Source organism: Hyla sarda, chromosome 13, assembly GCF_029499605.1.
Source record: "Hyla sarda isolate aHylSar1 chromosome 13, aHylSar1.hap1, whole genome shotgun sequence".
NCBI classification, from domain to species: domain Eukaryota; kingdom Metazoa; phylum Chordata; class Amphibia; order Anura; family Hylidae; genus Hyla; species Hyla sarda.
This window is the reverse complement of record NC_079201.1, coordinates 31,517,938-31,545,327: the sequence shown is the minus strand read 5'-3', so window position 1 is coordinate 31,545,327 and position 27,390 is coordinate 31,517,938. Positions and strand designations below refer to the sequence as shown.

Here is a 27,390-nt window from a genome sequence, read left to right as displayed (position 1 = left end):
TTGGCGAACCCCAAAAAACGTTGGATGGCACGGAGTCCGGAGGGGCGTGGCCAATCTAAGACGGCAGAGAGTTTATCTGGGTCCATTTGTAGTCCCTGGCCAGAGACCAAGTATCCTAGAAAAGGAAGAGATTGGCATTCAAACAGACATTTCTCTATTTTGGCATAGAGTTGATTATCACGAAGTCTCTGAAGAACCATACGGACATGCTGGCGGTGTTCTTCAAGATTGGCAGAAAAAATCAGGATATCGTCCAGATATACAACAACACAGGAGTATAGGAGATCACGAAAAATTTCATTAACAAAGTCTTGGAAGACGGCAGGGGCGTTGCATAGACCAAAGGGCATGACCAGATACTCAAAGTGTCCATCTCTGGTGTTAAATGCCGTTTTCCATTCATCCCCCTCTCTGATGCGGATGAGATTATAAGCACCTCTTAAGTCCAGTTTGGTAAAAATATGGGCACCTTGGAGACGATCAAAGAGTTCAGAGATGAGGGGTAGGGGGTAGCGGTTCTTAACCGTGATTTTATTGAGACCGCGGTAGTCAATGCAAGGACGTAGAGAGCCATCTTTTTTGGACACAAAGAAAAATCCGGCTCCGGCAGGAGAGGAGGATTTACGGATAAAGCCCTTTTTTAAATTTTCTTGGACGTATTCAGACATGGCAAGAGTCTCTGGGACGGACAGAGGATAGATTCTGCCCCGGGGTGGAGTAGTGCCCGGGAGGAGGTCAATGGGACAATCATAAGGCCTGTGAGGAGGTAGAGTCTCAGCTTGTTTTTTGCAAAAAACGTCCGCAAAGTCCATATAGGCCTTAGGGAGACCGGTTACATGAGGAAGCACAGGGACACGGCAAGGTTTACTGGGAACCGGTTTTAAGCAGTCCTTGGAACAAGAGGGCCCCCAACTCTTGATCTCCCCAGTGGACCAATCCAGGATTGGGGAATGGAGTTGAAGCCAGGGAAGTCCAAGAAGGATTTCAGAAGTGCAATTGGGGAGGACCAACAGTTCAATCCTCTCATGATGAGATCCGATGCACATTAGAAGGGGCTCCGTGCGGAAACGTATAGTACAGTCCAATCTTTCATTGTTTACACAATTGATGTAGAGGGGTCTGGCGAGACTGGTCACCGGGATGTTGAACCTGTTGACGAGAGAGGCCAAGATAAAATTTCCTGCAGATCCAGAGTCCAAGAAGGCCACAGCAGAGAAGGAGAAGGCAGAGGCAGACATCCGCACAGGCACAGTAAGACGTGGAGAAGCAGAGTAGACATCAAGGACTGTCTCACCTTTGTGCGGAGTCAGCGGACGTCTTTCCAGGCGGGGAGGACGGATAGGACAATCCCTCAGGAAGTGTTCGGTACTAGCACAGTACAGGCAGAGATTCTCCATGCGGCGTCGTGTCCTCTCTTGGGGTGTCAGGCGAGACCGGTCGACCTGCATAGCCTCCACGGCGGGAGGCACAGGAACAGGTTGCAGGGGACCAGAGGAGAGAGGAGCCGGGGAGAAGAAACGCCTCGTGCGAACAGAGTCCATATCCTGGCGGAGCTCCTGACGCCGTTCGGAAAAACGCATGTCAATGCGAGTGGCAAGATGGATGAGTTCATGTAGGTTAGCAGGGATTTCTCGTGCGGCCAGAACATCTTTAATGTTGCTGGATAGGCCTTTTTTAAAGGTCGCGCAGAGTGCCTCATTATTCCAGGATAATTCTGAAGCAAGGGTACGGAACTGTACGGCATACTCGCCAACGGAAGAATTACCCTGGACCAGGTTCAACAGGGCAGTCTCAGCAGAAGAGGCTCGGGCAGGTTCCTCAAAAACACTTCGAATTTCCGAGAAGAAGGAGTGTACAGAGGCAGTGACGGGGTCATTGCGGTCCCAGAGCGGTGTGGCCCAAGCCAGGGCTTTTCCAGACAGCAGGCTGACTACGAAAGCCACTTTAGACCTTTCGGTGGGGAACTGGTCCGACATCATCTCCAAGTGTAATGAACATTGGGAAAGAAAGCCACGGCAAAACTTAGAGTCCCCATCAAATTTATCCGGCAAGGATAGTCGTATTCCAGAAGCGGCCACTCGCTGCGGAGGAGGTACAGGAGCTGGCGGAGGAGATGATTGCTGGAGCTGTGGTAGTAACTGTTGTAGCATAACAGTCAGTTGAGACAGCTGTTGGCCTTGTTGCACAATCTGTTGTGACTGCTGGGCGACCACCGTGGTGAGGTCAGCGACAACTGGCAGAGGAACTTCAGCGGGATCCATGGCCGGATCTACTGTCACGATGCCGGCTGGCAGGTGGTGGATCCTCTGTGCCAGAGAGGGATTGGCGTGGACCGTGCTAGAGGATCGGTTCTAAGTCACTACTGGTTTTCACCAGAGCCCGCCGCAAAGCGGGATGGTCTTGCTGCGGCGGTAGTGACCAGGTCGTATCCCCTAGCAACGGCTCAACCTCTCTGGCTGCTGAAGAAAGGCGCGGTACAAGGGAGTAGACAGAAGCAAGGTCGGACGTAGCAGAAGGTCGGGGCAGGCAGCAAGGATCGTAGTCAGGGGCAACGGCAGAAGGTCTGGAATCACAGGCAAGGAACACACAAGGAACGCTTTCACTGGCACTAGGGCAACAAGATCCGGCGAGGGAGTGAAGGGGAAGTGAGGTGATATAGGGAAGTGCACAGGTGTAAACACTAATTGGAACCACTGCACCAATCAGCGGTGCAGTGGCCCTTTAAATCGCAAAGACCCGGCGCGCGCGCGCCCTAGGGAGCGGGGCCGCGCGCGCCGGGACAGAACTGACGGGGAGCGAGTCAGGTACGGGAGCCGGGGTGCGCATCGCGAGCGGGCGCTACCCGCATCGCGAATCGCATCCCGGCCGGAGGTGGTAACGCAGCGCCCCGGGTCCGTGGAACCGACCGGGGCGCTGCAGTGAGGGAAGTGTAGCGAGCGCTCCGGGGAGGAGCGGGGACCCGGAGCGCTCGGCGTAACAAGAGGAAGGCAAAAAAACTAAGGAAATTACATTTTCCCCATAACAAAGGAAAAATTCCTTCCCGACTCCAATATGGAAATGAGAATAAATCCCTGGATCAATTGCCCTGTGATCACCTGACAAACATGCTTGTTAGTCAGCTGAATGCTGGGACTTTGTGGCCCTAAATTTCACTATTAGTCAGCCGCACCTGTTAACACAATGATCGTTCTTGCAGCCCTACACGGGCAATAGTTGGTGGTCTAAAGACTTTTTCTTTTAATGAGCACTGGTCTACTATGTTGGCGCTTGTATCAGGTAGCAGTCTGTCCATCCTTTTTCCTCAAACATACTTACATATTCTGGTGTCTACAGAATGACTAAATAACCCCTTGTTTTCCTATTAGTGGCTTAAAGGGGCACTCCACTCCTCAGCATTTGGAACAAAATGTTCCGAATGCAGAGAGCCGGTGCCGGGAGCTCGTGACCTCATAGCCCCGCCCTCATGATGTCACACCCCAACCCCTCAATGCAAGTCTACGGGAGGGAGCGTGACGGATGTCACACCCCCTCCCATAGACTTGCATTGAGGGGGCGGGGCACGATGTCATGAGGGGTGGGGCTATAAACATTTAGTTCCAAACACTGAGCAGCAGAGAACCACTTTAATTTCTGCCAATATTTAGCGGCAACTTTGGTGCAGGGTGTGTCATGTCAAGCTATTCCCCTTTCCACTAAGCCATACACTGTGCTGCTAAGCCAGTGGTCTCCAAGCTGGGGGGGGGGGGGGGGGGCACAGTTTAGAGACCATTGGCTTACTGTCACAGTGTATGCCCCTTGTCAAGCAAGGAGTCAAAGAGGTCTAAAACATAAGACGTGCTCCAGGTGACTCAGAATTCTGGTACAATTGGATTAGGAGATCTGCTATTTACTCTGCAATTACACATATCACATCCTGGAAGGAAAACTGAAAGTGTTTGTCCCAGGCTGTAATGGTGATAAAGGGAAATTTTACATGTGTTGATGGGTCTGACAAACATATTCAAGCTATAGAAAGACATCCTGTATCTTAAAATAAACATATATATATATATATATATAAATATATAGATTAGTTAGGAGTAGCCGTATTAGTCCAGTGATGATTTTGCTTTTTATATATATATATATATATATATATATATATATATATATATAAAAATATATATGTCTGACATATTGTAGCGCACATAGTGTAGGCACAGCCTTAAAAACAAGTTGGAAATTTAGTTCCACCAGTTCATAAGTCTTAGCCAGATGTAGAATAGAAGTAATATTTTATGTAAATCTATATGTCATATTCAAGTAAATAATAGAGCTGCATAGGAAGTCCAGACACATTTGATAATATAGTACCTGTTGGTCTACCCCAACGGCATCCAGTCCGTCATACATGATGTCAACCCATCCATCTTTGGATGCCAGGACAAACAAAGACATTAATGCCTATTAAGATACAAATGATAAACAGTATGCTTAGTACCAATCAATGCAGTCCTTAAAGGGCTACTCCACTGCTCAGAGTTTGGAACAAACTGTTCCGAACGCTGGAGTCGGTGCTGGGAGCTCGTGATGTCATAGCCCCGTCCCCGCATGATGTCATGCCCCACCCCCTCGATGCAAGTCTATGGGAGGGGGCACTGACGGATGTCATGCCCCCTCCCATAGACTTGCATTGAGGGGGTGGGGCGTGACATCATGAGGGGGTGGGGCTATGATGTCACGAGCTGCCAACTCCAGAGTTCGGAACAGTTTGTTACAAACGCTGAGCCGCGGAGTACCCCTTTTAAGGGTTTCATAGTAAAGGGGGTGAATACATATGCACTCAACACTTTTCATTTCGAATTTGTACTTATACCATAACAAAATGTAGAAAGGGGGTGAATGCTTATGCAAGGCACTGTATGCAATAGTAAAGCTCATTTTTATTTTCCATTATTGATATAAAATAATATTGTGTCTTTGAATACTTAAATATATTACATACATAGGAGTAACTTATTGGATAAAAGAACTGCATGGTTTTTCAATATTATAAAATCCATATTGATAAATGATATGTTGTTCTACGCACCTGACCAAGATTGTCAAAATTGTATTTATGTCGGGCCCACTTGTATCTAGCATTGAGACAGTCAGATTTATTTGTGATATTTTTTGTATCCTCTCCCAAGCAGTAAAAAAATTTTCCTTTGAAGAGCTGAAATGAAATAAATGTATTAACTGAATTACTATTAGCACAAGCCATGTCTACATAGTATATCACCAATCATTCCATAATAAGAAAAGCTATTCATTTATGTTAATAAGGTATTCCAGCCTTGTAAAAAGGCGACTCAGGTCTACGAGCCCCTATTACTAGAGGACTGTTTCTACATTTTAACCTACAGAAAAGCACTCATGGACAATAGTATAGGGAAAATAAAATACATTTTTTATTTCATTGTTTTAAAAAAGTTAATGTGTTTAAAAATGATTTTAGCCACACAGAAGAAGGAAAAATAAAGGAATACTGAGAGCCATAGGGATTTATTTTATCGCACCTGAATGCCCTCCACAGCAAAAGGTAGTAGACAGATGATGTGTGACGTAAACAGTAATAATATACCAATGGAATATAGTGTAATCTGATCTAATACATAATGGCAGCTAGGGTAAGAAAAAATATTCTTACAATGTATTCCTGAATAGGTGGTACGGGCAGCGCTCCGGTCTCTCATTCTAACCGTGAGCACTCCCCTCCGCCTGTCACCAGCGGCTCCGGAACTCGCTGTGCGGGACACGTCCGCATGCCAGTCCCAGTCATCTCCTCACCCCATGCTTTCTCCTGCTCCTCTCTGCATGCGCATCGCCGGTGTGCGCATCCCCGTCCTTTAGGGCACTCGCGCACCGGTGCTATGCGATTTTAAAAGGCCAGTGTGCCCTTAATTTTCAGTTGCACCTGTACCTCTGTTATAAGTATCTGCTCCTCCCACCACTCCTTGCCGGATCTTTGTTTGCCTAGAGCCTTAGAGAAAGCGTTATTGTGTTTGCCCTGCTGTGTTCTGACCTTCTGCTCAGTGACCTGACCTTAATCCTGTTCCGCCTGCCTATTGACCTCCTGCTACATTCCTGACCACGCACCTGTGCCGCTTGCCTTGACCTTCTGCTATCCTGAAATTGAGTTGCCATCTCCCTTCTGTTATTTGTTACATCTCAGCAACCTGTGTGGACGAGTCGTACCAGGGGTAGGGACCTGGGTGTCGCTTGCCGCAGCAAGACAATCCCGCTTTGCGGCAGGCTCTGGTGAAAACCAGCGGCACCTTACACTCCACTCCCTGGTATGGCCTAGGTCATCCTCCACACAAGTACAGTGGATCCTCTACTACTGTGAGTGTTACAATAGGACAATATTACAAAGAATGAATAGTAAATAAACACATCAGCGGGTTACAATCCTATGCAACCGCATGAAATCATAGGGCACATGCAGTGCGAATGGCGCCTCTGTATCCAACCTCACTTGTGCATTTTGTACAGATGCATATTAGGCAAGGTTGCATAAAGCAATGGTATGCATGCTGAACTACAATTCCATACTACTTCTGCTCACCATGAATGCACTGGAGAAAAGGGACATGGAGCTATGGTTAACTTTTTTTAGTGATCAGCGGTGATCTCAATTGTCCAGCCTCTACCAATCCATCTAACATCTATCACTTATGCCATGAATATGCAAATAAATAAGAATGGCCAGCGCATTTCGGGGATAAACCCTTAGTCATAAGTTTGTATGAACAATGGCTTATGACTAAAAGGTGATGTGTGTACCATTAAGTTTTTTAATGGATCTGCAATAAACTGACCTTTTATGGGATACTTGGAGCTCTACACATTATTCTCTATATATTGGCTTCTGCACTTGTGCAGCACATCCAATCACTTCAAGCTGGACATATTGGGCGTGAGCTGACTGAATCAAAATATCAATAGCTGGAATATCCACTTTGATACCTTTTTATATTGAAGGATTTTTCACCTATTCACTGCTTAGGGCTTACATGGTAAATTTGTGGACTTCTCTGTTATCGGTCAGTGGGGTCTCAGCGGTAAGACTCCTACAATTTATCACCTATGCATTCAATTCATTAGTTACTATTCCTTGTTTGATTGTATTTACCAAAATCTAAAATACCTGAACACCAAGGATTCCAAATATGATGAAGAATGCACAGCAGATCACCACAATATTTCCAATGGGTTTCAAGGATGACATTAAAGTTTCAACCACAAGTTTCAGCCCTTGAGCACGACTTATAACCCTGCATTAAAGAGAACAAATAATAAATTTAAATTTACTTTCACAAAATAAATGTAACTCACCAGCCATAATATCAGGTTTATTAAAATGGGTTCTCAAGTAACAATTTTGCAACGATTAGGTGAAAACATAATTTTCTCATGATCTTGGAAATATAAAGGCAAAAAGTTAAAGGGGTATTCCGCTGCTCAGTGTTTGGAACAAACTTTTCCGAACGCTGGAGCCGGCACCGGGAGCTTGTGACATCATAGCCCTGCCCCCTCATGATTTCATGTCCACCCCCTCAATACAAGTCTATGGGAGGTGGGCGTGATGGCCGTAGACTTGCATTGAGGGGCGGGGCTATGACATCACGAGCTCCCGGAGCCGGCTCCAGCATTCGGAATAGTTTGTTCCAAACGCTGAGCGGAATACCCCTTTAAGTTAAGTGCAATGTGTAAACTCATCCTTTAAAATCAATGTTATTGATTGTGTACTAATTTAAATAGGGCATATTCAGGTCAATACTAATACAACTCTTTATTCTAATACAGAGCTACTCTGTGTTCATCATTTTTTTTTGTTTTCAGGGGCATTTTTACTGTATGGAGACACTTAGGGGGCACTATCACAGAGTAAGGGCAGTAAAGGGGCAAAATTACTGTAAGGGAGGCACTATAGGGGCATTATTAGTGTATGGCCCAAAAAGGGGGTAATATTGTAGAGGGCCATAAGGGGGCACTGTTACATCTGGGGCATTATCTTTTAGCGGGTATAGTAGTCATAAGACCACAGGAGGCAGCAGCATTTACAGTATTGGGGGAAGCAGAACGATGGTACTGTTAAAGGGGCAACGGGATGTATTCTGAAAAAAGCAAGAAGAAGAAGACATCTAGGCAGAAACTCTACAGAGATTAGTCATGGTTCAGATGGAGGTTGTCCAGACATGCCAAAAGTTTAAATCGCAACGGGTCTCAGTCCTGAGACTTGTTGCGATTGAGAAATATTACCAGATAAAGCATACGCTTGACTGCGCAGCCTGGCTGATCCAACTGATGTGTTCTATATACTATAACAGAGTGGATCCGTGGGATCAAGTGTCCAGGTGTGCATTTTGGTGCATTACTGTTTGCTTCAAGCGGCTACAACTCCCGATCACAGCAGATCTCAGGACTGAGACCCAATGCGATCTAAACTTTTGACATGTCTGGATGACATGTCAAAAGTGTATATTAAAGGGGTACTCCGTTGCTCAGCGTTTGGAACAAACTGTTCCGAACGCTGGAAACGGCATCGGGAGCTCGTGACATCATAGCCCCGCCCTCTCATGACATCACGCCCCACCCCCTCAATGCAAGTCTATGGGAGGGGGCTCCCGACTCCAGCGTTCCGAACAGTTTGTTCCAAATGCTAAGCACACGAGTACCCCTTTAATTCCTTACGTTTTACCAAGGGCATTCCTTCTGGAAACATAGTTGGAAATATTGATAACTAAAAAACTAAAGACAAACATACTGTACTTATGTGTTAACCTGGGACAGAATTTTGCTTCCTGATATGGGGCAATTGGCATCAGCTTCATAAGCATTTTTTTGCCTTTCTCTGGATCAACGCAGTAGGGACACAGTAGAGATATAGGTTGAACTTGATGGATTCTGGTCTTTTTTCAACTTTGTTAACTATGTAACCATAGGATAATTATAAGTGAGAGAACAAAGTCAATAAGTAATATATATCCTTACAGCCTAATGCACTGTGCATTGTGATTTTATAAAGTCCTACCTAGTTAATAGAACAAATTTCAAACAACACTAGCAATGTATTAGACACATTAAAGGGTACCTCTCATCAAATAAACTTTTGATATATTTTAGATTAATGAATGTTGAATAACTTTCCAATAGCATGTTACTGAAAAATATGCTTCTTTCTATTGTATTTTCCCCGATCAGTCCTGTCAGCAAGCATTTCTGACTCATGCTGGAGTCCTAAACACTCAGAGCTGCCAACCTGCTTTGTTCACAGCCAAACAGGCTGTGAACAAAGCAGGCTGGCAGCTCTGAGTGTTCTCCTTTGTGAACAAAGCAGACTGGCAGCTCTGAGTGTTTAGGACTCCAGCATGAGTCTGAAATGCTTGCTGCCAGGACTGGTAGGGAGACCCCTAGTGGTCAATTCTTCAAAGTGGAAAATGAAATAGAAAGAAGCATATTTTTTAATAACATGCAATTGTGAAGTTATTCTGCATACATTAATCTATAATATATCAAAAGTTTTTTTGATGAGAGGTACCCTTTAAGGCAGACTGGACCTTACTTTGCCCTCAGAATGGCAAATGGCTTGGAAGTACTCAATAAATTAGGAGTACCAGGCACCATAATAAATGTCAGGACATTCTACACATATTTACTCAGGAGTTAACTCCTAGTTTATATAGAGCTATACTGGACTTCTTCATAAATGTGATGATGTCAGAGCTGGATTTCCCCATACCATGGAACATCTGGTCCTCATTGGTTCCTCTGTTTCTTGCTGACTTCTTATCTGAAGCATTTACTCATCTACTGGTTCAGGGAATCCCAGCTATTACTTTCTTTCACATGGATTCTCACCTTCTGTGCACCCATTGTCAAGTTACTTATTAGGACCAGTAGGCTGGATGTTTTCTACTAGAACCTACTGTTATAATGCCATGAATTCATTATGTGTAATACCACTTGAAAATGGGCAAAACACAATATTTCAGAAACAAGGAATAAAAACTGACCCTTAATACGTACAGCCACCTGATATGTAACCGTAATTTACGCCAAAAAAATAAACCTGTACAATAAGACTATTAATGATAATGATGATAATAAACTATTTATTATCTGTTTTAGACAATTTTCAACACTTTTTCATGCTGTTGATAAAGTAGAGTGGCTTCAGGGTTGTGGCTTTAGTAAAAGGCTTATAAAGGGGTATTCTGCCCCTAGACATCTTGGGGGAGATTTATCAAAACCTGTGTAGAGGAAGAGCGGTGCAGTTGCCCATAGCAACCAATCAGATTGTTTCTTTCATTTTTCACAGGACTCTTTAAAAATGAAAGAAGCTATCTGATTGGTTGCTATGGGCTGCTTCACTCTTCCTCTACACAGGTTTTGATAAATCTCCCAACTTATCCCCTATCCAAAGGAATGGGGATAAGATGTCTGATCGCAGGGGTCCTGCCTCTGGGGACTCCTGGGAACTCTGCTGCAGCACCCCAGACATCTGGTGCACGGAGCGAACTTCGCTCCGTGCCGGATGACTGGCAATGCGGGGCGGAGGCTCATGATGTCACGGTCACGCCCTGTTCATCATGTCACAGACACCCCCTCAATGCAAGTCTATGGGAGGGGGCGTGACGGTGACGTCACGAGTCTCCGGCGCTTCACCCGATGCTCTAAACAAACGCCGGATGCAGCAGAGAGAGATCCCCAGTGGCAGGACCCCCGTGATCAGACATCTTATCCCCTATCCTTTGGATAGGGGATAAGATGTTTATGGGAGGAGTACCCCTTTAAGAGGCAAAAATGTGCACCAAAAATGCGCCAGAAGATTCTGGTAAAGATTAAGCCAGCTAATAGTTGGTCTAAAGTTAGACTAGACAGTCTTTAAATACAACAGTTTAAGAGCAGATTTACCTGTGATAAATCTGGTGCACTCTAAGACTGTCTAGTCTAAATTTACATTGTCTATGAATTCATTTAGTAAGTCTCGGCCTATGGGCTCGATTTATCAAAACCCGTGTAAAGGCAGAGTGGTGCAGTTGCCCATAGCAACCAATCAGATGGCTTCCTTCATTTTTATAAAGGCCTCTGAAAAAATGAAAGAAGCGATCTGATTGGTTGTTTTGGGCAACTGCACCATTCTTCCTCTACACAGGTCTTGATGAATCTCCCCGAATGACTGTCCGACATTTTCCACATAGATAAACATTTCAGTAGATTCTATTTACCTTCTGTATCTTTAGCCACAAGCATCTCCAAGGTAAAAATATTGTAAGTCTACTTGGGTTGGGTGAAATCTGTTTCCTACAATATGCACCAGGTAGATTGGAGAATACTTATCCATGACATGACTTACCGGAGAGGTCTTAAAGTCCTAAGAAGTCTCAGTACTCGTAACATTCCCAGAATCTTGGTTCCACTATCAGAAACCATTGACACAAGGATGTCAATGACTGAAATTAAAACAAGCATTCCATCTAGAATATTCCAACTACTTCTCAGATAAGCTTTGCCCCCAAAACACAAGTTGAGCGCCACCACCTGCAAAGAAGCAAAGAAATGAGACATTAAAAGAATCTTCTTGAACACTTTCCCACACCAAGAAGGACCGGTCCCTGTACTAGAAGCCTGAATAAATTGACATGTGGAGCTGGATGGCACTATGGAGCAGTTTTTTATTTATTTCCTTATCATACTCTTCAATTTAATATTTTTTTGGGATATTTCATTTCTGATTGTTGCCTGTTTTATATGAGTATAATGCATGCCACTTTTTTCCCCTTTAAAGGGGTACTCCGCTGCTCAGCGTTTGGAACAAACTGTTCTGAACGCTGGAGCCGGTGTCGGGAGCTCGTGATGTCATAGCCCCGCCCCCTCATGAGATCACGCTCCACCCCTCAATGCAAGTCTATGGGAGGGGGCGTGAGAGCCGTCACGCCCCCTCCCATAGACTTGCATTGAGGGGGCAGGGCGTGACATCATGAGGGGGCAGGGCTATGGTGTCATGAGCTCCCGGCGCCGACTCCAGCGTTCGGAACAGTTTGTTCCACACGCTGAGCAGCGGAGTACCCCTTTAATGAAATTGAAAACAAATAAAATGGATGTAAATTGAGATGAACTGATACAAAAAATGACCAACTGAAGTCAATGTGATCATTTAATTGTCCTTTTTCTGATGACAGAACAGATCAGACAAACAAAAAGCAGGCGGAGAAGGCATATGCAGGTGCGAAACTAGGCTAATCTCAATGTTAAAGGGGTACTTCAGAACAGGGGATAAGTGTCTGATTGCAGGAGGTGTCAGACCTCTGTGACCCTTGATATTAGGATGGGGCCAATCTCTCCCTGTGCATTTTATCAAAATCAGAAGTTGAACTGACAAAGAAAAATGTCATCTTTTTTGGTGTTTTGGACCCAGTTCTGGTAAAAATTCTGTACCAAAATAAGGACTAGGAAGGGAGGCTAAAAAAAAACAAAAATGAAGTGGGACTTAGCATTAGGGTACGTTCACACGTATGCAGATTTGATGCGCAGGATTTTCTGCTGCAGATTTCAATGTAAACTAAATGACTGAGCACAGATTCTAATCGTCTGTTACAAATCCTGCGCATCAAATGTGCGCAGGATCCTGTATGTGTGAACGTACCCTTAAACAGAATGTGTAACAAGAAAGACTGTTAACAGCACAAAAAAAAAAACACAGCAATGGAGTAAAAGCCAGATTCTGGCCAATACCCGCTCTACCCATGGGAACTGTAATTGCATTTAAAGTCCTGTAAATGTGGTACACTGGGACATACAGACGTAATCATTATGAAGGAGATTTATGGCTTTTATATGACAATTTTTTTTTTAACTTACTTTTGCTTATATGCGACCTATTTATCAAATTGTCGCAGGACCTTGATAAATAACTCACATGTAAGCAAAAACCGGGAAACCCTCTTACAAAAGCATTTTTTTTAAGCAGAAAATGTTTCTCTTATGTTAATAGCCAAAGTTCTGTGAATGTGTGTGTCTGAATGTATGGCTACTACTACTCCCATCATGGAACAGACTCCTTTCCATGATGGGAATAGTAATTCCCTGGCTGTGGGAGTCTGCAGGTGGCTGGGGAGGCTACATTAGTGTTTGTACTACTACCCCCATCATGGAACAGAGTCTGTTCCATGTTGGGGGTAGCAGTACAGGGGATAAGGGACTGATCGCGCCGGGTCTCACTTCTGATACCCGATGCAATCAGCAGTTATAAAGCAGGCTCCGCTCCCCTGCAATGTATATACTATTGTGTAAACTTTCATTTTTAAATCCCCCGCTGGAAGCCCTGAATGGCCGGCACCAAGGAGCCATTCAGGGCTCCTGGCAGGGTTTTTAAACTACCACTTTGTCCCCCAAATTTATGCCCCCATGTATGTTTATAATAATTTATTGGCCCCAATGTGTTTATAATAATTAATTGGCCCCGTGTACTTTTTCCCCCTCCTGCTGCCTGCTCCTCCTCTTCTTGAAGCAGGGCAGCAGCGGGACATGTCGGGAACCGGCGGCAGTGAATGAATGAAGCCGACATGTCCCGCATGTTGGCTTCATTCACCGCCACCTGACACGTGGCATGGCATGATGCAGAACAAGTACAGTTGTTTAAGTGGGTGTTGATTTAGTTTTCTGCGGATGTATGCACTTTCTGTAAGCCAGGTTGGACCTGGAATACATAAGCAACTTTTAAATGGAGATGCAACTTTTTTTTCTTATTAAATAGCGACTATCGCATTTGGTAAATACATGACCACTGCAAAGTAAAAAAAATAATAATTACTACGTGAGCAGATCTCAGAAATATGCGTTGGAATAAACAAAAAAAAATCTACTACGGAGCTTGATAAATATCCTTCTATGTAGATTAAATTATATATGAAAATCCCAGAGCTAATAGTTCTGCCCTGGAACCTTCATATATAATCACATGAGCTTACAGAATGAAGAGAAACGGGTAGTGAGCAAAATGGGAAGGTAAAAATGAATGCATCCAAATACAATATAGAATAGGAGCATTAGGCTCTTCTTACCTTTACTGTCATTTCTGCCAGAAATATTAGTGTAAATATGTAGTTGGATAAGGTCAGAAATATTCTTTCCTGAAACAGATACATATGAATATTACATTCACTCTGAAAAAAGCACAACCGTAAAGGTTTTCACCCTGGAATCAATGAGAAAAACCACCCCAAACAAAGCAACATATCTACACATGAAATGTATGATTGACTGTGGGGCAGGGATTGGACAGTGTAACATTTTGCAATCCCACATCCCTCTACGTTTTTAGTTATTTCCAGGAGGAATAACCGAGTAATGCCACAATGCAGGTGCCTTAGGCTAGGTTTACACTTGTTTTTTTTTTTTGTGGGAGGGGGGGGGGGGGGAGTTTTCCGTGGGATAAATCGCTGTGGCCAAATGTTAGCAGGGAATCAATAGGGAAATGCAAAACGCATAGCCCACTTTGTGTTTTTGGTTTTGGCGTTCTTTCCCTGACCGCAGCATTTTGCTGCGATCTGGCAGTTTTGCCAAATCTCAGCATGCTGATACTATGGAATTTTTTTAAGCAAAAACGCCACAGTTTCAGCATCCTCGGAGGGAAGTAGGGATGTGTAGCATCCCTACTTCCCTCCGCTGCCATACAGCATTTTCCAGCTTAGCATAGCTGCACAGATCCGGACTCGTGCTCGTACATCAAAGTTGGATCAGCCTGTAGTGAGGTTTTCCACTGTGATTTTGAGTGTGACTCCATATCCAGACCTCCATGGGTTGAGACATTTGATTTCCATTGATAATTTTTGTGGGATTTTGTTGTCAGCACATTCAACTATGTAAAGACGAAAGTATTTCATACGATTAGTTCATTCATTCAGATCTAGGATGTGTTCTCTTAGTGTTCCCTTTATTTTCCTGAGCAGTGTACATTGGCTGCCTCTCTGTGTTTCTATCGGTGGATCCATGGCTTAATAATGGCAGTGACCACACTGATTGCCCCTTTCAATGTAATGCACAGAGCATATTAGGTAATCAAAATCATAGCTAAAGCATGCCACATTTTAAGAAAACTGCGACTGACCCAAAAAACAGAACAGAGAAAAAAATTACACAGTAGGTTTGCCATTTTATATTTCCCTATTGATTTTATGCAAACATTTTTTTTCTGGATAAAAAAAACCAATTTCTCTCAGTTTTTCAGTGTTTTCCCGCCAGATCCCATTTACTATTTGCTTTTTAACGGGAGTGGCGGGGAAGAAAGACATTGCATAATGTATTTATTCTCCCGTTTCTTTGACGTGGGTTGCACTTCCGTGTCACAATGGCAGTGTGAAGGAAGCCTAAAAGGCTAATGTCACACATGTAAGTTCTTTGGAAACCTGCCACCGCAGTTTTTGAGCCAAGGCCAGAAGTGTATGTAATAGGAATGGAAAATGCTGGATCCATTTGTGGCTTTGGTTTATAAACTTCAGTTCTTCAATAAACTTGATGTGTGTGACACCAGCCTTAGGCTAAGTTTCCACTTGTTTTTTTTTCTGGTAGTTTTTGGAATACTGCCACTGCAGCTTTTGAGCAAAAGTCAGAAGTGGATCCATAAGGGAGGAGAAGTGTAAGTCCTTCCTTTATATGTCCTATTCCTTTTTAATACATTTCATGAAAACTTAGCCGTATGGTAGTTTTACACAAGGCAGTTTTCAAAAAAATGCATAAAAAAAGACCCCATATGTGCACAATGTGTGTTTGCATTTTTTTCTGACATGTTTTTCTCACATTCATCTATAGAAATCCTTGAATCACGTGATCAAATAATCCCATGACTTGGAATGATGAGAAAAGCGCAGGTTAAAAAAACACATGTTGTTGATTTTCTGTATGATACAAGTGGTGGTGCTCAGGCTGCATTCACATCTCGTTTTTTACATACGGTTGCCGGATCCAGCTGGGGGAGGGGAAAACCGAGCGCTCCCGTACCCCAGCCGGATCAGCCTGTAAATCCATTTACTTTAATGACCCAACCGGACCAAAACCGTAGTGTACTACGGTTTTAGGTCCGGTCACAAAACTGGATACGGGTCAAAACTGAGCCGACCTGAGTCACCGTTTGACTCCAGTCTGCTCATTAAATTAAATGGATTTACGGGCTGATTCAGCTGGGGTTCGGTAGCGCCCGGTTTTCCCCTCCCCCAGCCGGATCCAGCATAAAAAACGAGATGTGAATGCAGCCTCAGCCACATAGACATATCTTTCAGCTCTCACATATACTTACGGCACTATGCGGCTCTATTTTAGGTCTTTCCATTGCAATAGTAATGCAGTTCAGAAATATAATGACTAAAACAACGTGATCAAACATCCTATGGGTGATGATTTTATTGCATATCAAGCGGAATCTGTAGAAAAAAAAAATATATATTTCAGGGCATTTATTTCTGAACCTGCTGTTTTTTCTTTAATACTACAGAAACAGAAGGCACCAGACACAGATTCTATCATGGAATTTCTTTGCTTAGTTTAGTTAGGCTGGTGGTACCTATAGAATATACTAATAAATGGAAAAGAGAACAGTTTCCTAATTGAAAGTCTATAATGTGTAACTTTACAGCCATTTTCTATTGGCTCAAAGCATCATAAAATAGAAAAAATGAAATTTATGTTATATGTCTAAATAAAAAATCCCCATCAAATCTTGTGTAGTCGTCATAGGAAGGAATTAACTACATTATGTACGCCAGCTTTCTGGTGTTAAAAAATGAAGCAGATTGTTGTGCATTTTTCATTTTGGGGTTTTTACAACACTTTTTCTATGGGGGCACAGGAGATACATGAGTACAGCACCTTAAGTGCATGCATTGTCTATGGCAGCACCGGAGATACGGGAGCTACTCGTGTATACTAGTGTATCTTCGGTTGGCCCATAGACAATGCATAAAGACCGGGCCGACCAACCACTCCATACAGCAGGGAGACTGAAGCCAAATCTAGGGGGACCTACCTCTGGGAAACTTTTCCCCTATCCTGTGGATAAGGTATTGTTAGGATTCGGCAGGCTGGATGTGGATCCTCTGTGTCAGCGAGGGATTGGCGTGGACCGTGTCGGTGGACCGGTTCTAGGTTGCTACTGGTATTCACCAGAGCCCGCCGCAAAGCGGGATGGTCTTGCTGCGGCGGTAGCAACCAGGTCGTATCCACCAGCAAAGGCTCAACCTCGCTGACTGCTGAGAAGGCGCGGTACAAAAGGACAAGGCAAGAGCAAGGTCGGACGTAGCAGAAGGTCGGGGCAGGCAGCAAGGGTCGTAGTCAGGGGCAACAGCAGAAGGTCTGGAACACAGGCTTTGGACATACATTAAACGCTTTCTCTGGCACAAGGCAACAAGATCCGGCCAGGAAGGGAAGGGGAAGTGAGGTTATATGGACAGGGAGCAGGTGGAAGCTAATTAGACTGATTGGGCCAGGCACCAATCATTGGTGCACTGGCCCTTTAAATCACAGAGAGCTGGCGCGCGCGCCCTAGAGAGCGGAGCCGCGCGCCGGAACGTGACAGCCGGGGACCGGGACAGGTAAGTGGCTTGGGATGCGATTCGCTATGCGAATCGCATCCCCGTCGTCAGTGTCAGTGCAGCGCTCCCGGTCAGCGGGTCTGACCGGGGCGCTGAAGAGGGGAGAACGCTGCGAGCGCTCTGGGGAGGAGCGGGGACCCGGAGCGCTCGGCGTAACAGGTATACGTTTTTAGGGGATGGAATACTCCTTTAAATGGGTATTCCTCTGCTCAGCGTTTGGAACAAAATGTTCCGAATGCTTAGAGCCGGCGCCAGGAGCTCGTGACCTCATAGCTCCGCCCCTCATGATGTCACGTCCCCGCCCCCTCAATGCAAGTCTATGGGAGGGGGCGTGACGCCCCTCCCATAGACTTGCATTTAGAGGGTGGGGCGTGACATCATGAGGGGTGGGGCTATGACATCACAAACTCCCGGCGTTGTTCCAAAGCGGAGTACCCCTTTAAAGGGTTATTCCCATCTGATATAGTAAAGGCATATTGCTTGAATATTCCATTACTTTGCAGTCAGTGGGTGTATATCCTCTAAGACCCCCAACGCTTCTGACAGAGAACCAGTGCTATGTCCCTTTTTAGTTTTTCCATGCACAGGGGCACTCTGCACCGCCCAGCTGTACAAGGAACTGCAACCAGCCCTTATTACTAGAAAAACATTGAAGGGGATGTAGTGCCTATCCAGTGTCGCATAGTCTTCATTTTCAGGTCAGACTCCCACTAATTCTAGAATGATGTCCTAGCAATTTGCCATCACTTTTAAAGAGGAAACCTTTGAAGAGGACCAGTTGCCAGCCCAAATAAATGGAGATTTTTTATATTTTAGGGTTCCCAAATCAAACAATTTTTTTTCCCACTTTCTACATATGTCATCCCGTTTCTTAAATATGAGGGTTTATAATTTGTCTGTCAATTTAGAAATCAGTCAGATTGGCATGAACTTACAGGTTATCCAGAGGGAGGGTCGCACCCTCTGACTGTATAATCACACCCATCGCACCCACACCCATTTTCAAATCAAAGGGGTTATCCAGCGGGAGTTTTTTTTTTTTTTACACCTTTGCCCACTGCACATGATATAAACAAAAAAACCTTTCCTTACCTCCAGCATTCCCGCGTTACCTCCAGCGTCCCGATCCTCTTCCTGTTAGAAATCGTGATGCTTGGGCCCAGAGTGTCATACTGCTGCTCAGCCAATCACCGACCGTGGCAATAAGACCTCCAGGCCAAAGCTCATGATTTCTGATAGAAAGAGGATCACAGCCAAGGACCAGAGCGGGACATTGGAGGCACTGGGGGAATGCTGGAGGTAAGTGAAGGTCTTTTTCATCTCATGTGCATTGGGCAAAGGTGTAAAAAAGAAAAAACTCCTGCTGGTTAACCCCTTTAAAGGAAAACTGTCAGCTTGCTCTCCCCACACTAACCAGTGGTACTGGCTGGTAGTGCAGGGGATGCTGATCAGTTTGATGCCTACCGTGGCCGGATCCGCCCCGGGGTTCGGTCGAAATCTTCGTTTTTCTGTGCATGCTAATTAGGTGAAAACTGGCAGCCTGACGTCAGTGCTGCTCGTCCGCAGCGTCGCCCAGCTCATCAATATTCCTCCTCTCCCTCTGCCTCTCACTCTTCTCCCCGCTCTGTAATGAAGAGGTAGAGGCGGAGGGAGGGGAGGAATATTGATGAGCTGGGCGGAATGCCAGTAACCCCGCCTGTGCCAGTTAGCACCTAATTAGCATATACAGAAAAACGAAGAAGGGCACGGTAGGCATCAACCTGATCAGTGCCCCCCGCACTACCAGTCAGTACCGCTGTTTAGTGTGGGGGGGAGCAAGCTGACAGTTTTCCTTTAATTAAAAAATGGGAATGATTACCGTATCTTGTGATCATACAGTCAGGAGGTGTGACCCTTCCTCTGAATAACCAAGTTCATGCCTGATTCCTGAATTGTTAGACAAACTATAAACCCTCAGATCTGGGGGTATATTAGGCAGACACACCTCTCAGTGAACAACATTCACACCCCCTGATTGAATAATCCCGCCCATCACCTGATATTCATTCCCATTATTAAAATTAAGATTCCCTGAATTGTCAGAGAAACGATTAACCCTTATATCTCAGGAACAGAAGGGCGTATCAAGAAACTGTAAAGAGGTGTTTGATCAGTGTACTCTAAAATAGTTAATGATAATGTATTCTAATTTTTTGGGGGGTTGGTCACAGGTCCTCTTTAGGACTAAAAATTACTCTCTTAGGTTATTTATGTAAATGCTTGGGAAGAGAGAATAGCATATAGATGTTCATATTGCAGTCCTAATATACAATAAAATACCATGATATGGCATAATTTTTTTTGCAATAGTAGTCAAGTAACAGACACATCGTTTTTGTAAATAAAACGCCCCCAAAAAGGCCATACTTGGCGAATGTCTTTTCTTTTCCTCAAAAATGTTGTGGCCAGACAGCTGGGGATCAATAGCGATATATGAAACAACATACCCATATGACACTTTTTTGGCATTTTTTCACCCTGCCAGTTTTTCAAAATGGCAGCATGCTCTGGATTTTTTTTTTCAAGAAATTGTGCAATTTTTTTCTCCCATAGACTTATAGGTGAAAAAAAGCCAGAAAAATGTCATGCATGCATTTCTCCTGAATCTTTAATAGAAATGCTTGAGTCACCTGAATCACATGACTTGCGATAAGAAAAATGGAGGGGATAAACCGCTCCATAAGAAACACCTATACTAATACACACTATTTAAAAATAAATGGCACAATAACTGCATCAGGCTAAGTTTCCACTTGGTTTTTTTCTGGCAGTTTTTGGATTTCTGCCACTGCAGTTTTTGAGCGAAAGCCAGAAGTGTATTCAAAAGGAATAGGACATATAGTGACCCCCCGACTTACGATGGCCCCGACATACGATCATTTCAACATACGATGGCCTCTCAGAGGCCATCGCATGTTGAAGGCAGCATCAATCAACATACAATGCTTTTGTATGTCGGGGCCATCACATAAACGGCTATCCGGAAGCACAGACTGCTTCAGCTGCCTCCGGATAGCCGTTTACGGTGCCCCATGTGGTCCGCTGACGATCACTTACCTGTCCTCGGGGCTCCGGCGCGTCCTCTTCGGGATCCCCTGCATCGTCGGCTCTCTCCATCGTCGTCATCACGTTGCTGCGCACGCCGTCCCGTCATCCAATAGGAGCAGCGTGCTTAGCGACGGAGAGCGGGGATGCCGGGGAAGCAGTGGCCTTGCCGGAGCGTCGGGGACACCCCGAGGACGTGGCGACATCCAGGGAAGCGGTGACGGTCCGGAGCGGCGGGGACACGTGAGTATAACCTCCAATACCAGTGGTCTTCAACCTGCGGACCTCCAGATGTTGCAAAACTACAACTCCCAGCATGCCGGGACAGGCGTTGGCTGTCCAGCCATGCTGGGTGTTGTAGTTTTGCAACATCTGGAGGTCCGCAGGTTGTAGACCACTGTCCTATACTTTACATTGCACGGATCCCTCAACATACTATGGTTTCAACAAACGATGGTCCATTTGGAACGGATTACCATCGTATGTTGAGGGATTACTGTATAAAGGAAGGACTTATACTTCTCCTCGCTTATGGATCCACTTCTGACTTTGGCTCAAAAACTGCAGTGACAGTGCTAAAAACACTGCCAGAAAAAAAACCAAGTGGAAATTTAGCCTCACGGAGGAGTAAAATGAGGGGACAGTTTTTTTTAAAGTGGTTATCCAGGAAAAATATTTTTTATATATATCAACTGGCTGCAGAAAGTTAAACAGATTTGTAAATTACTTATATTAAAAAAAATCTTAATCCTTTCAGTACTTATGAGCTGCTGAAGTTAAGGTTGTTCTTTTCTGTCTAAATCCTATCTGACGACACCTGTCTCAGGAACCGCCCAGTTTAGAAGAGGTTTTCTATGGGGATTTGCTTCTAAACTGGGCGGTTCCCGAGACACGTGTCATCAGAGAGCACTTAGACAGAAAAGAACAACCTTAACTTGAGAAGCTCATAAGTACTGAAAGGATTAAGATTTTTTAATAGAAGTAATTTACAAATCTACTTAAAGGAGTACTCCGGTGCACACTTTTTTCATTTTATTCCGTCCGGGCTGCAAAATAAAAGAAAACACACTTTCTCTTACCTGCCAACGAGCCCGCGGAGCTCCGGTACACTCCGGTACAGGTGTTCGGTCCCCGGGCTGTATTCTTCTTACTTCCTGTTAGCCCTGCACGTCACACGGAGCTTCAGCCTATCACCGGCCGCAGCGATGTCCCGCCTCAGCCAGTGATAGCTCGGCACGTCACACGGAGCTTCAGCCTATCACTGGCTGAGGTGGGACATCGCTGCGGCCGGTGATAGGCTGAAGCTCCGTGTGACGTGCCGGGCTAACAGGAAGTAAGAAGAATACAGCCCGGGGACCGAACACCTGTACCGGAGTGTACCGGAGCTCCGGGGGCTCGTTGGCAGGTAAGAGAAAGTGTGTTTTCTTTTATTTTGCAGCCCGGACGGGATAAAATGAAAAAAGTGTGCACCGGAGTACTCCTTTAACTTTCTGGAGCCAGTTGATATATATAAAAAAAAGCTTTTTCCTGGAATACCCCTTTAAGCATTTTTTCAGGCCACAAAAATGCCAAACAAACATTGTGTTTCTTCATAGCTTATTCAGACATCAAACCATTGACTGCTGGTATGAAAGTCTTTCCATTACACAAATAATGGGTTGCAGAACTATGTTAGCTCAGAACACTAAAATATTAACTAAAATTCTCTAGTATGAAACTGGCAATACTGTTTGCCGGAATATTGTAGAGGTTTGATACCAGACTCAATAATCCTGATGCCCCATCACATTATGTTCTGTCAGGAACACAGTGAGCAAATACAGATTGTTATAGCCACTTCTATGAACAAGCCTTCCATTCACTATTTCTAATAAGTTACAGGACCGAAAGCATGAGTTCAGACTATTATTGGGCAACACATACTTGGAATAAGGGGGGAACATGTAAAGGGACCATGTCTCTCTTTCCTTGCACCAGACGGGGAGATGAGCTGTTATCCATGCTTTCAATCTTTCGCACTTGCTCTAAAAAAAAAAAAAAAAAGAAATTAAAACCATAAATTTTAAATATTTTACAATATGGTAAATAAAGGATAATGTTCATTTTACACACTGTTAAAGGGGTACTCCGGAGGACAAAATGCTTTTAAATCACCTGGTACCAGAAAATTATACAGATTTGTAGATTACTTCAATTTAAAAATCTTAACCCTTCCAGCACTTATCAGCTGCTGTATACTACAGAGGAAGTTGTGTAGTTCTTTCCAGTCTGACCAAAGAGTTCTCTGATGACACCTCTGCCCATGTCCGGAACTGTCCAGAGCATGAGCAAACAAACCTCTTCTGCTTCTGACAGGACAGTGGGGGCAGCAGAGAGCACTGTGGTCAGATTGGAAAGAAATACACAACTTCCTCTGTAGTATACAGCAGCTGATAAGTAGTGGAAGGATTAAGATTTTTAAATAGAAGTCATTTACAAATCTGTTAGCACCAGTTGATTTGAAATTTTTTTTTGCCCTCCTGAGAACCCTGTTAAGTTTGAGGGTGCGTTCACACGCTCTCTGTTTTTGCGGGTTTTCCGCAGCGTATTAGAAAGGGGCGGGCTCTTCTGGGCTGTCCATAGCAGATTGTCCGCAGCGGAATTTACGCTGCGAAAAATCCGCCGCAGTCCCTACTGACTTCAATGGGGCTTGCGGCGGATTTTCCGCAGCGTAAATTCTGCCGCGGACAATCTGCTATGGACAGCCCAGAAGAGCCCGCCCCTTTCTAAAACGCTGCGGAAAACCCGCAAAAACAGAGAGCGTGTGAACACACCCTTACATAGCACTGTAAGAACATTGTGCTATTCTGTAAATATAGCCTTTGGTTAGTAAAGCCTAGTTACTATATGGCTATGTTCTTACACAGTTTTTAGTCCCATCTTTGTACCCACAAAAAAAGGATTTTTTTGTAGCCTTCTGCTCAAATGATGTACGGTATTTTTCACCCTATAGGACGCACCGGCGTATAAGACGCACCCAATTTATAGGTGCAAAATCAAAAAAAATTAAGATTTTGAACCCAATAGTGGTCTTCAACCTGCGGACCTCCAGATGTTGCAAAACTACAACTCCCAGCATGCTGGGAGTTGTAGTTTTGCAACATCTGGAGGTCCGCAGATTCAAGACCACTGCATAGGAGGTAATACTCACGTGTCCCCGCCGCTCCGGACCCGTCACCGCTGCCCTGGATGTCGCTCCATCGCTGTCGCCGTGTCCCCGTCGCTCCGGAACATCTCTGCTGCCGGCCGGGTATCCTCACTCTCCGTCGCCGTTACGCACGCCGACGCACGTACGCGACGACGTGATGACGAGGAAGGAGAGCGCCGGCCATACAGGGGATCCCTGAACGGAGAAGACACCGAGGAGGCAGGTAAGGTCCCCCCCGGTGTCCTGTAAGCACTAACCCGGCAATTCAGTCGGGCTGTTCGGGACCGCCGCGGTGAAATTGCGGTGGTCCCGAACAGCCGGGTTAGTGTCTCTTTTGCTTCAGACGCGGCGGTCAGCTTTGATCGCCGTGTCTGAAGGGTTAATACAGGGCATCACCACGATCGGGTTGCCTTGCAACCCTTGACAAAGCGGATTCATCCGCGAAACGTCGGGGAGGTTCTGATTGTGTTTTAACCAGCGGCAGATTTTGAACTATTAATAGGACTGGTAGTCTATGGTTAGGTGATGCAGATACTGTAGCAAACCAATCATATACACTATTTAGGCACCATAGCTCCAGTGATACCGTATACAGTAGGGGGTCAATAGAATATCCCCACTGAAGCACAGTACTGCATTGCTGATAATTTTAAAACGTGTGAAGGGGTTATAAGACTTTTTTAATATAAATTCAATAAAAGTTGTTTTCTAGGGGAGGGTATCTAGTAAGGGCTTATCCCCGAGAGGGGGCAACCCCTTAAAGGTTGATCAGTATACAATTACCCTGAGACCCTCAGGGACATTTTTTTGTTTGTTTTTTATAAATGTGTTTCACCTAAACAAAAAAACAAATAAAACAGTGACAATTTTTGGTAAAACACATATTTTTCCAAATCCAATTTTCTATTGCATTTCAAAATGCAACAAAAATGTACAGTATAAACTAAACCTACTATTTTGAGATCACTGCCAGGCAGCTGCTGCCAAGGCAAATAAAATCGTGGGGTGCGTCAAGAGGCATAAATGTCAAAAAACATTGGGCGGAATTCATTAAGGTCTGTGTCTGGAGCGTATCAGGCAAAAGTACTTTTTTTGGCGCAAATACTTTTGTCTGCAGTCATATGTTTTAATACAAACAGTAGCATTCAGAAGCAATTGCCCCACCTATTAACCCCTTAATGATGCCGCGATTTTTTGTTTTTTTTTGTGGTATCATCTTTTCCTCCTCTCTATAGATTTCGGCCTCGGGGAGCATGGTACATAGACGTGATGATGTCACATTCCTGCTCCAAAGCCGGGCCACTCTTCCAAGGATGTACTCACTTATACGTCCTTAGAGGGAAGGGGTTAAAAATAAAGCTAAACATTCTGTGAACCACTGTTTGATACCATTTAGGGTGCGTTCCCACCTGGCGTATATGCATCGTATGTCACGCTGCGCAAAATTTGCGGCAGCAGCGGGAAATACACAGCGTATTCCTTGCTCACTACACAGAGGGCTTTCTGGCGGCAGCCCTATGCGTGCATTGAGTTTTGGAGGCGTCACAGTCAGGCCGACACATGGCTCCGCCTCCAAAACTCACTACACATATAGGGCTGCCGCCAGAAAGCCATGAGTGTATAGTGAGCAAGGAATACGCAGCGTATTTCCCGCTGCTGCCGCAAATTTTGCGCAGCGTGAAATACGCTGCGTATACACCAAGTGGGAACGCACCCTTAGGGTACGTTCACATGTGCGTATTTTTGCAGCGTATTTCGCTGCGGATCCGCCGTTGAAGGACCTCTATATGCTGGCTTTATATGTGCCTGCTCAGGAGCATCAATAAGCCGCTCCGAGCAGACACACTGCGATGTGCGAGTCGCCGCGCACATGAGCAGTATACCCACACATCGCGGCAGCTCTTGGCCTAGCTCATTGAGCAGGGGGAGCGGCCGCGATGTGTGCGAGTACACCGCGCATACACGGCGACTCGCACATCACAGTGTGTCTGCTCAGGGTACATTCACATGTGCATATTTTCTGCTGCAGATTTGCTTTGGCAGATTTTGCTACCCATTGAAGTCAATGGCCAACAAAATCTGCTGAAGCAGATCTGCAGCAGAAAATACGCAAGAGTGAACGTACGTACCCTTAGGGCAGTGGTCTTCAACCTGCGGACCTCCAGATGTTGCAAAACTACAACTCCCAGCATGCCCGGACTGCCAACGGCTGTCCGGGCATGCTGGGAGTTGTAGTTTTGCAACATCTGGAGGTCTGCAGGTTGAAGATCACTGCCTTAGGGGGTTATCCAGCATTCATACAACATAGCTGATTTCTTCCAGAAACAGCCCCACTCTTGTCCTCAGTTTGTGTTTGGTATTGCAGCTCAATTCTGTTAGAAAAAATAAAGCAAAGTTGCAATACCACATGCAAACTGAGGACACTGTTTTTGTTTCTCTAACTATGGACATCCACTTTTAAGGTACCTTGAACATATGTTACAGAAAACGCCTATATTTGACATAGAGATGCTTACCATATTCACATCATCATCAATATTATTGCTGTAATCAACTTTGGGCTCATCAACATGGGGCTGAGGTGTCACATTAGGCAGCACAGTTTTCCCATTACAGCCCTGATAGTCTACTGGAAGGCTGGGTTTATTCTGTAATGCATACGTGTAAGGAACGTGCAATGTGTCAAGTGCTTCTCGTTTGCCCACCAGTTCCATTACATTACAAGAAGAGCCTTTCCGGATGGACAACTCCTCATCTGATGTCTCGCCTTCAGAACTCTCCTTTCCATCAGCAGCGAGCAAGGATTTATGTTCACCACTCTGCACTTGTCTCTTAATGCTGGACGCTCGTCCAATACTGTTCCAACTGGACCTCCGACTGTTCCAACTGCACACGGCTCCCCAAGAACTATGGGTGGAATTCCGGGCACTAGACTAAAAGAACGAAAACAGGAAAGAAAAGTTTGGTGTGTTCTTTTTCCTACAAAAAGATTTAGTTCCATTGGCATGAAAATTGTACCAGTCATACCATCGGCTTGATCTCAGTGCCATGAGGACCATCAGAAACGCTGCTCTGTCTCCTGGATTCACAACTCAGAGATAGTTCTCCAAACAGAGAATTTTTGGGCACAGGCATGGGGGTGGCAGCTGTATGAATGATGAGAGGTGGTTGTAAATTGGCCTTTACTTCTGGTAATCCATGATGTAATGGAGTAACTAAAAAAAGAGTTAATTCATTATTGACTTAATAAGTTACAGCAATTCTAGAGCGCTCATAATGTGCACAAAAATAAGTACAGGGTTACAATTTTTCTCAGCCACTTGAAGTAGTTGTAGCATGCTGGAAGCAAAGAGAAAAGGATGCATAAAGGTAAAATTACAATAAAAATTTAATAAAAACTTTCGCATGTAATTTGGGTAAGTTGTAACTGTAAATAGTCAATATAATACTTTTTTGGTGTATAGGTTATATGCTTATCTTAAAGAGAATCTGACAGCTGTTTACCAT

General features: G+C 44.7%; 1 protein-coding gene across 9 annotated transcripts in view; it reads right to left on the bottom strand.

Annotated features, from left to right (window-relative positions):
- The window catches only part of CACNA1G (calcium voltage-gated channel subunit alpha1 G), a 380,651-nt gene that overhangs the window by 115,479 nt on the left and 237,782 nt on the right, over positions 1-27,390 (bottom strand). For 8 of the 9 annotated variants that reach the window (XM_056550710.1, XM_056550703.1, XM_056550705.1 and 5 more), the window contains 9 exons: positions 26,911-27,098; positions 26,400-26,816; positions 22,620-22,720; positions 16,322-16,445; positions 14,091-14,159; positions 11,384-11,568; positions 7,172-7,298; positions 5,072-5,197; positions 4,354-4,443 (listed from right to left, as the gene is read on the bottom strand). In XM_056550710.1, the coding sequence (XP_056406685.1) occupies positions 4,354-4,443; positions 5,072-5,197; positions 7,172-7,298; positions 11,384-11,568; positions 14,091-14,159; positions 16,322-16,445; positions 22,620-22,720; positions 26,400-26,816; positions 26,911-27,098 (1,427 nt within the window). The remainder of the gene's footprint in view (positions 1-4,353; positions 4,444-5,071; positions 5,198-7,171; positions 7,299-11,383; positions 11,569-14,090; positions 14,160-16,321; positions 16,446-22,619; positions 22,721-26,399; positions 26,817-26,910; positions 27,099-27,390) is intronic. The other variant, XM_056550708.1, reaches the window with a different exon arrangement.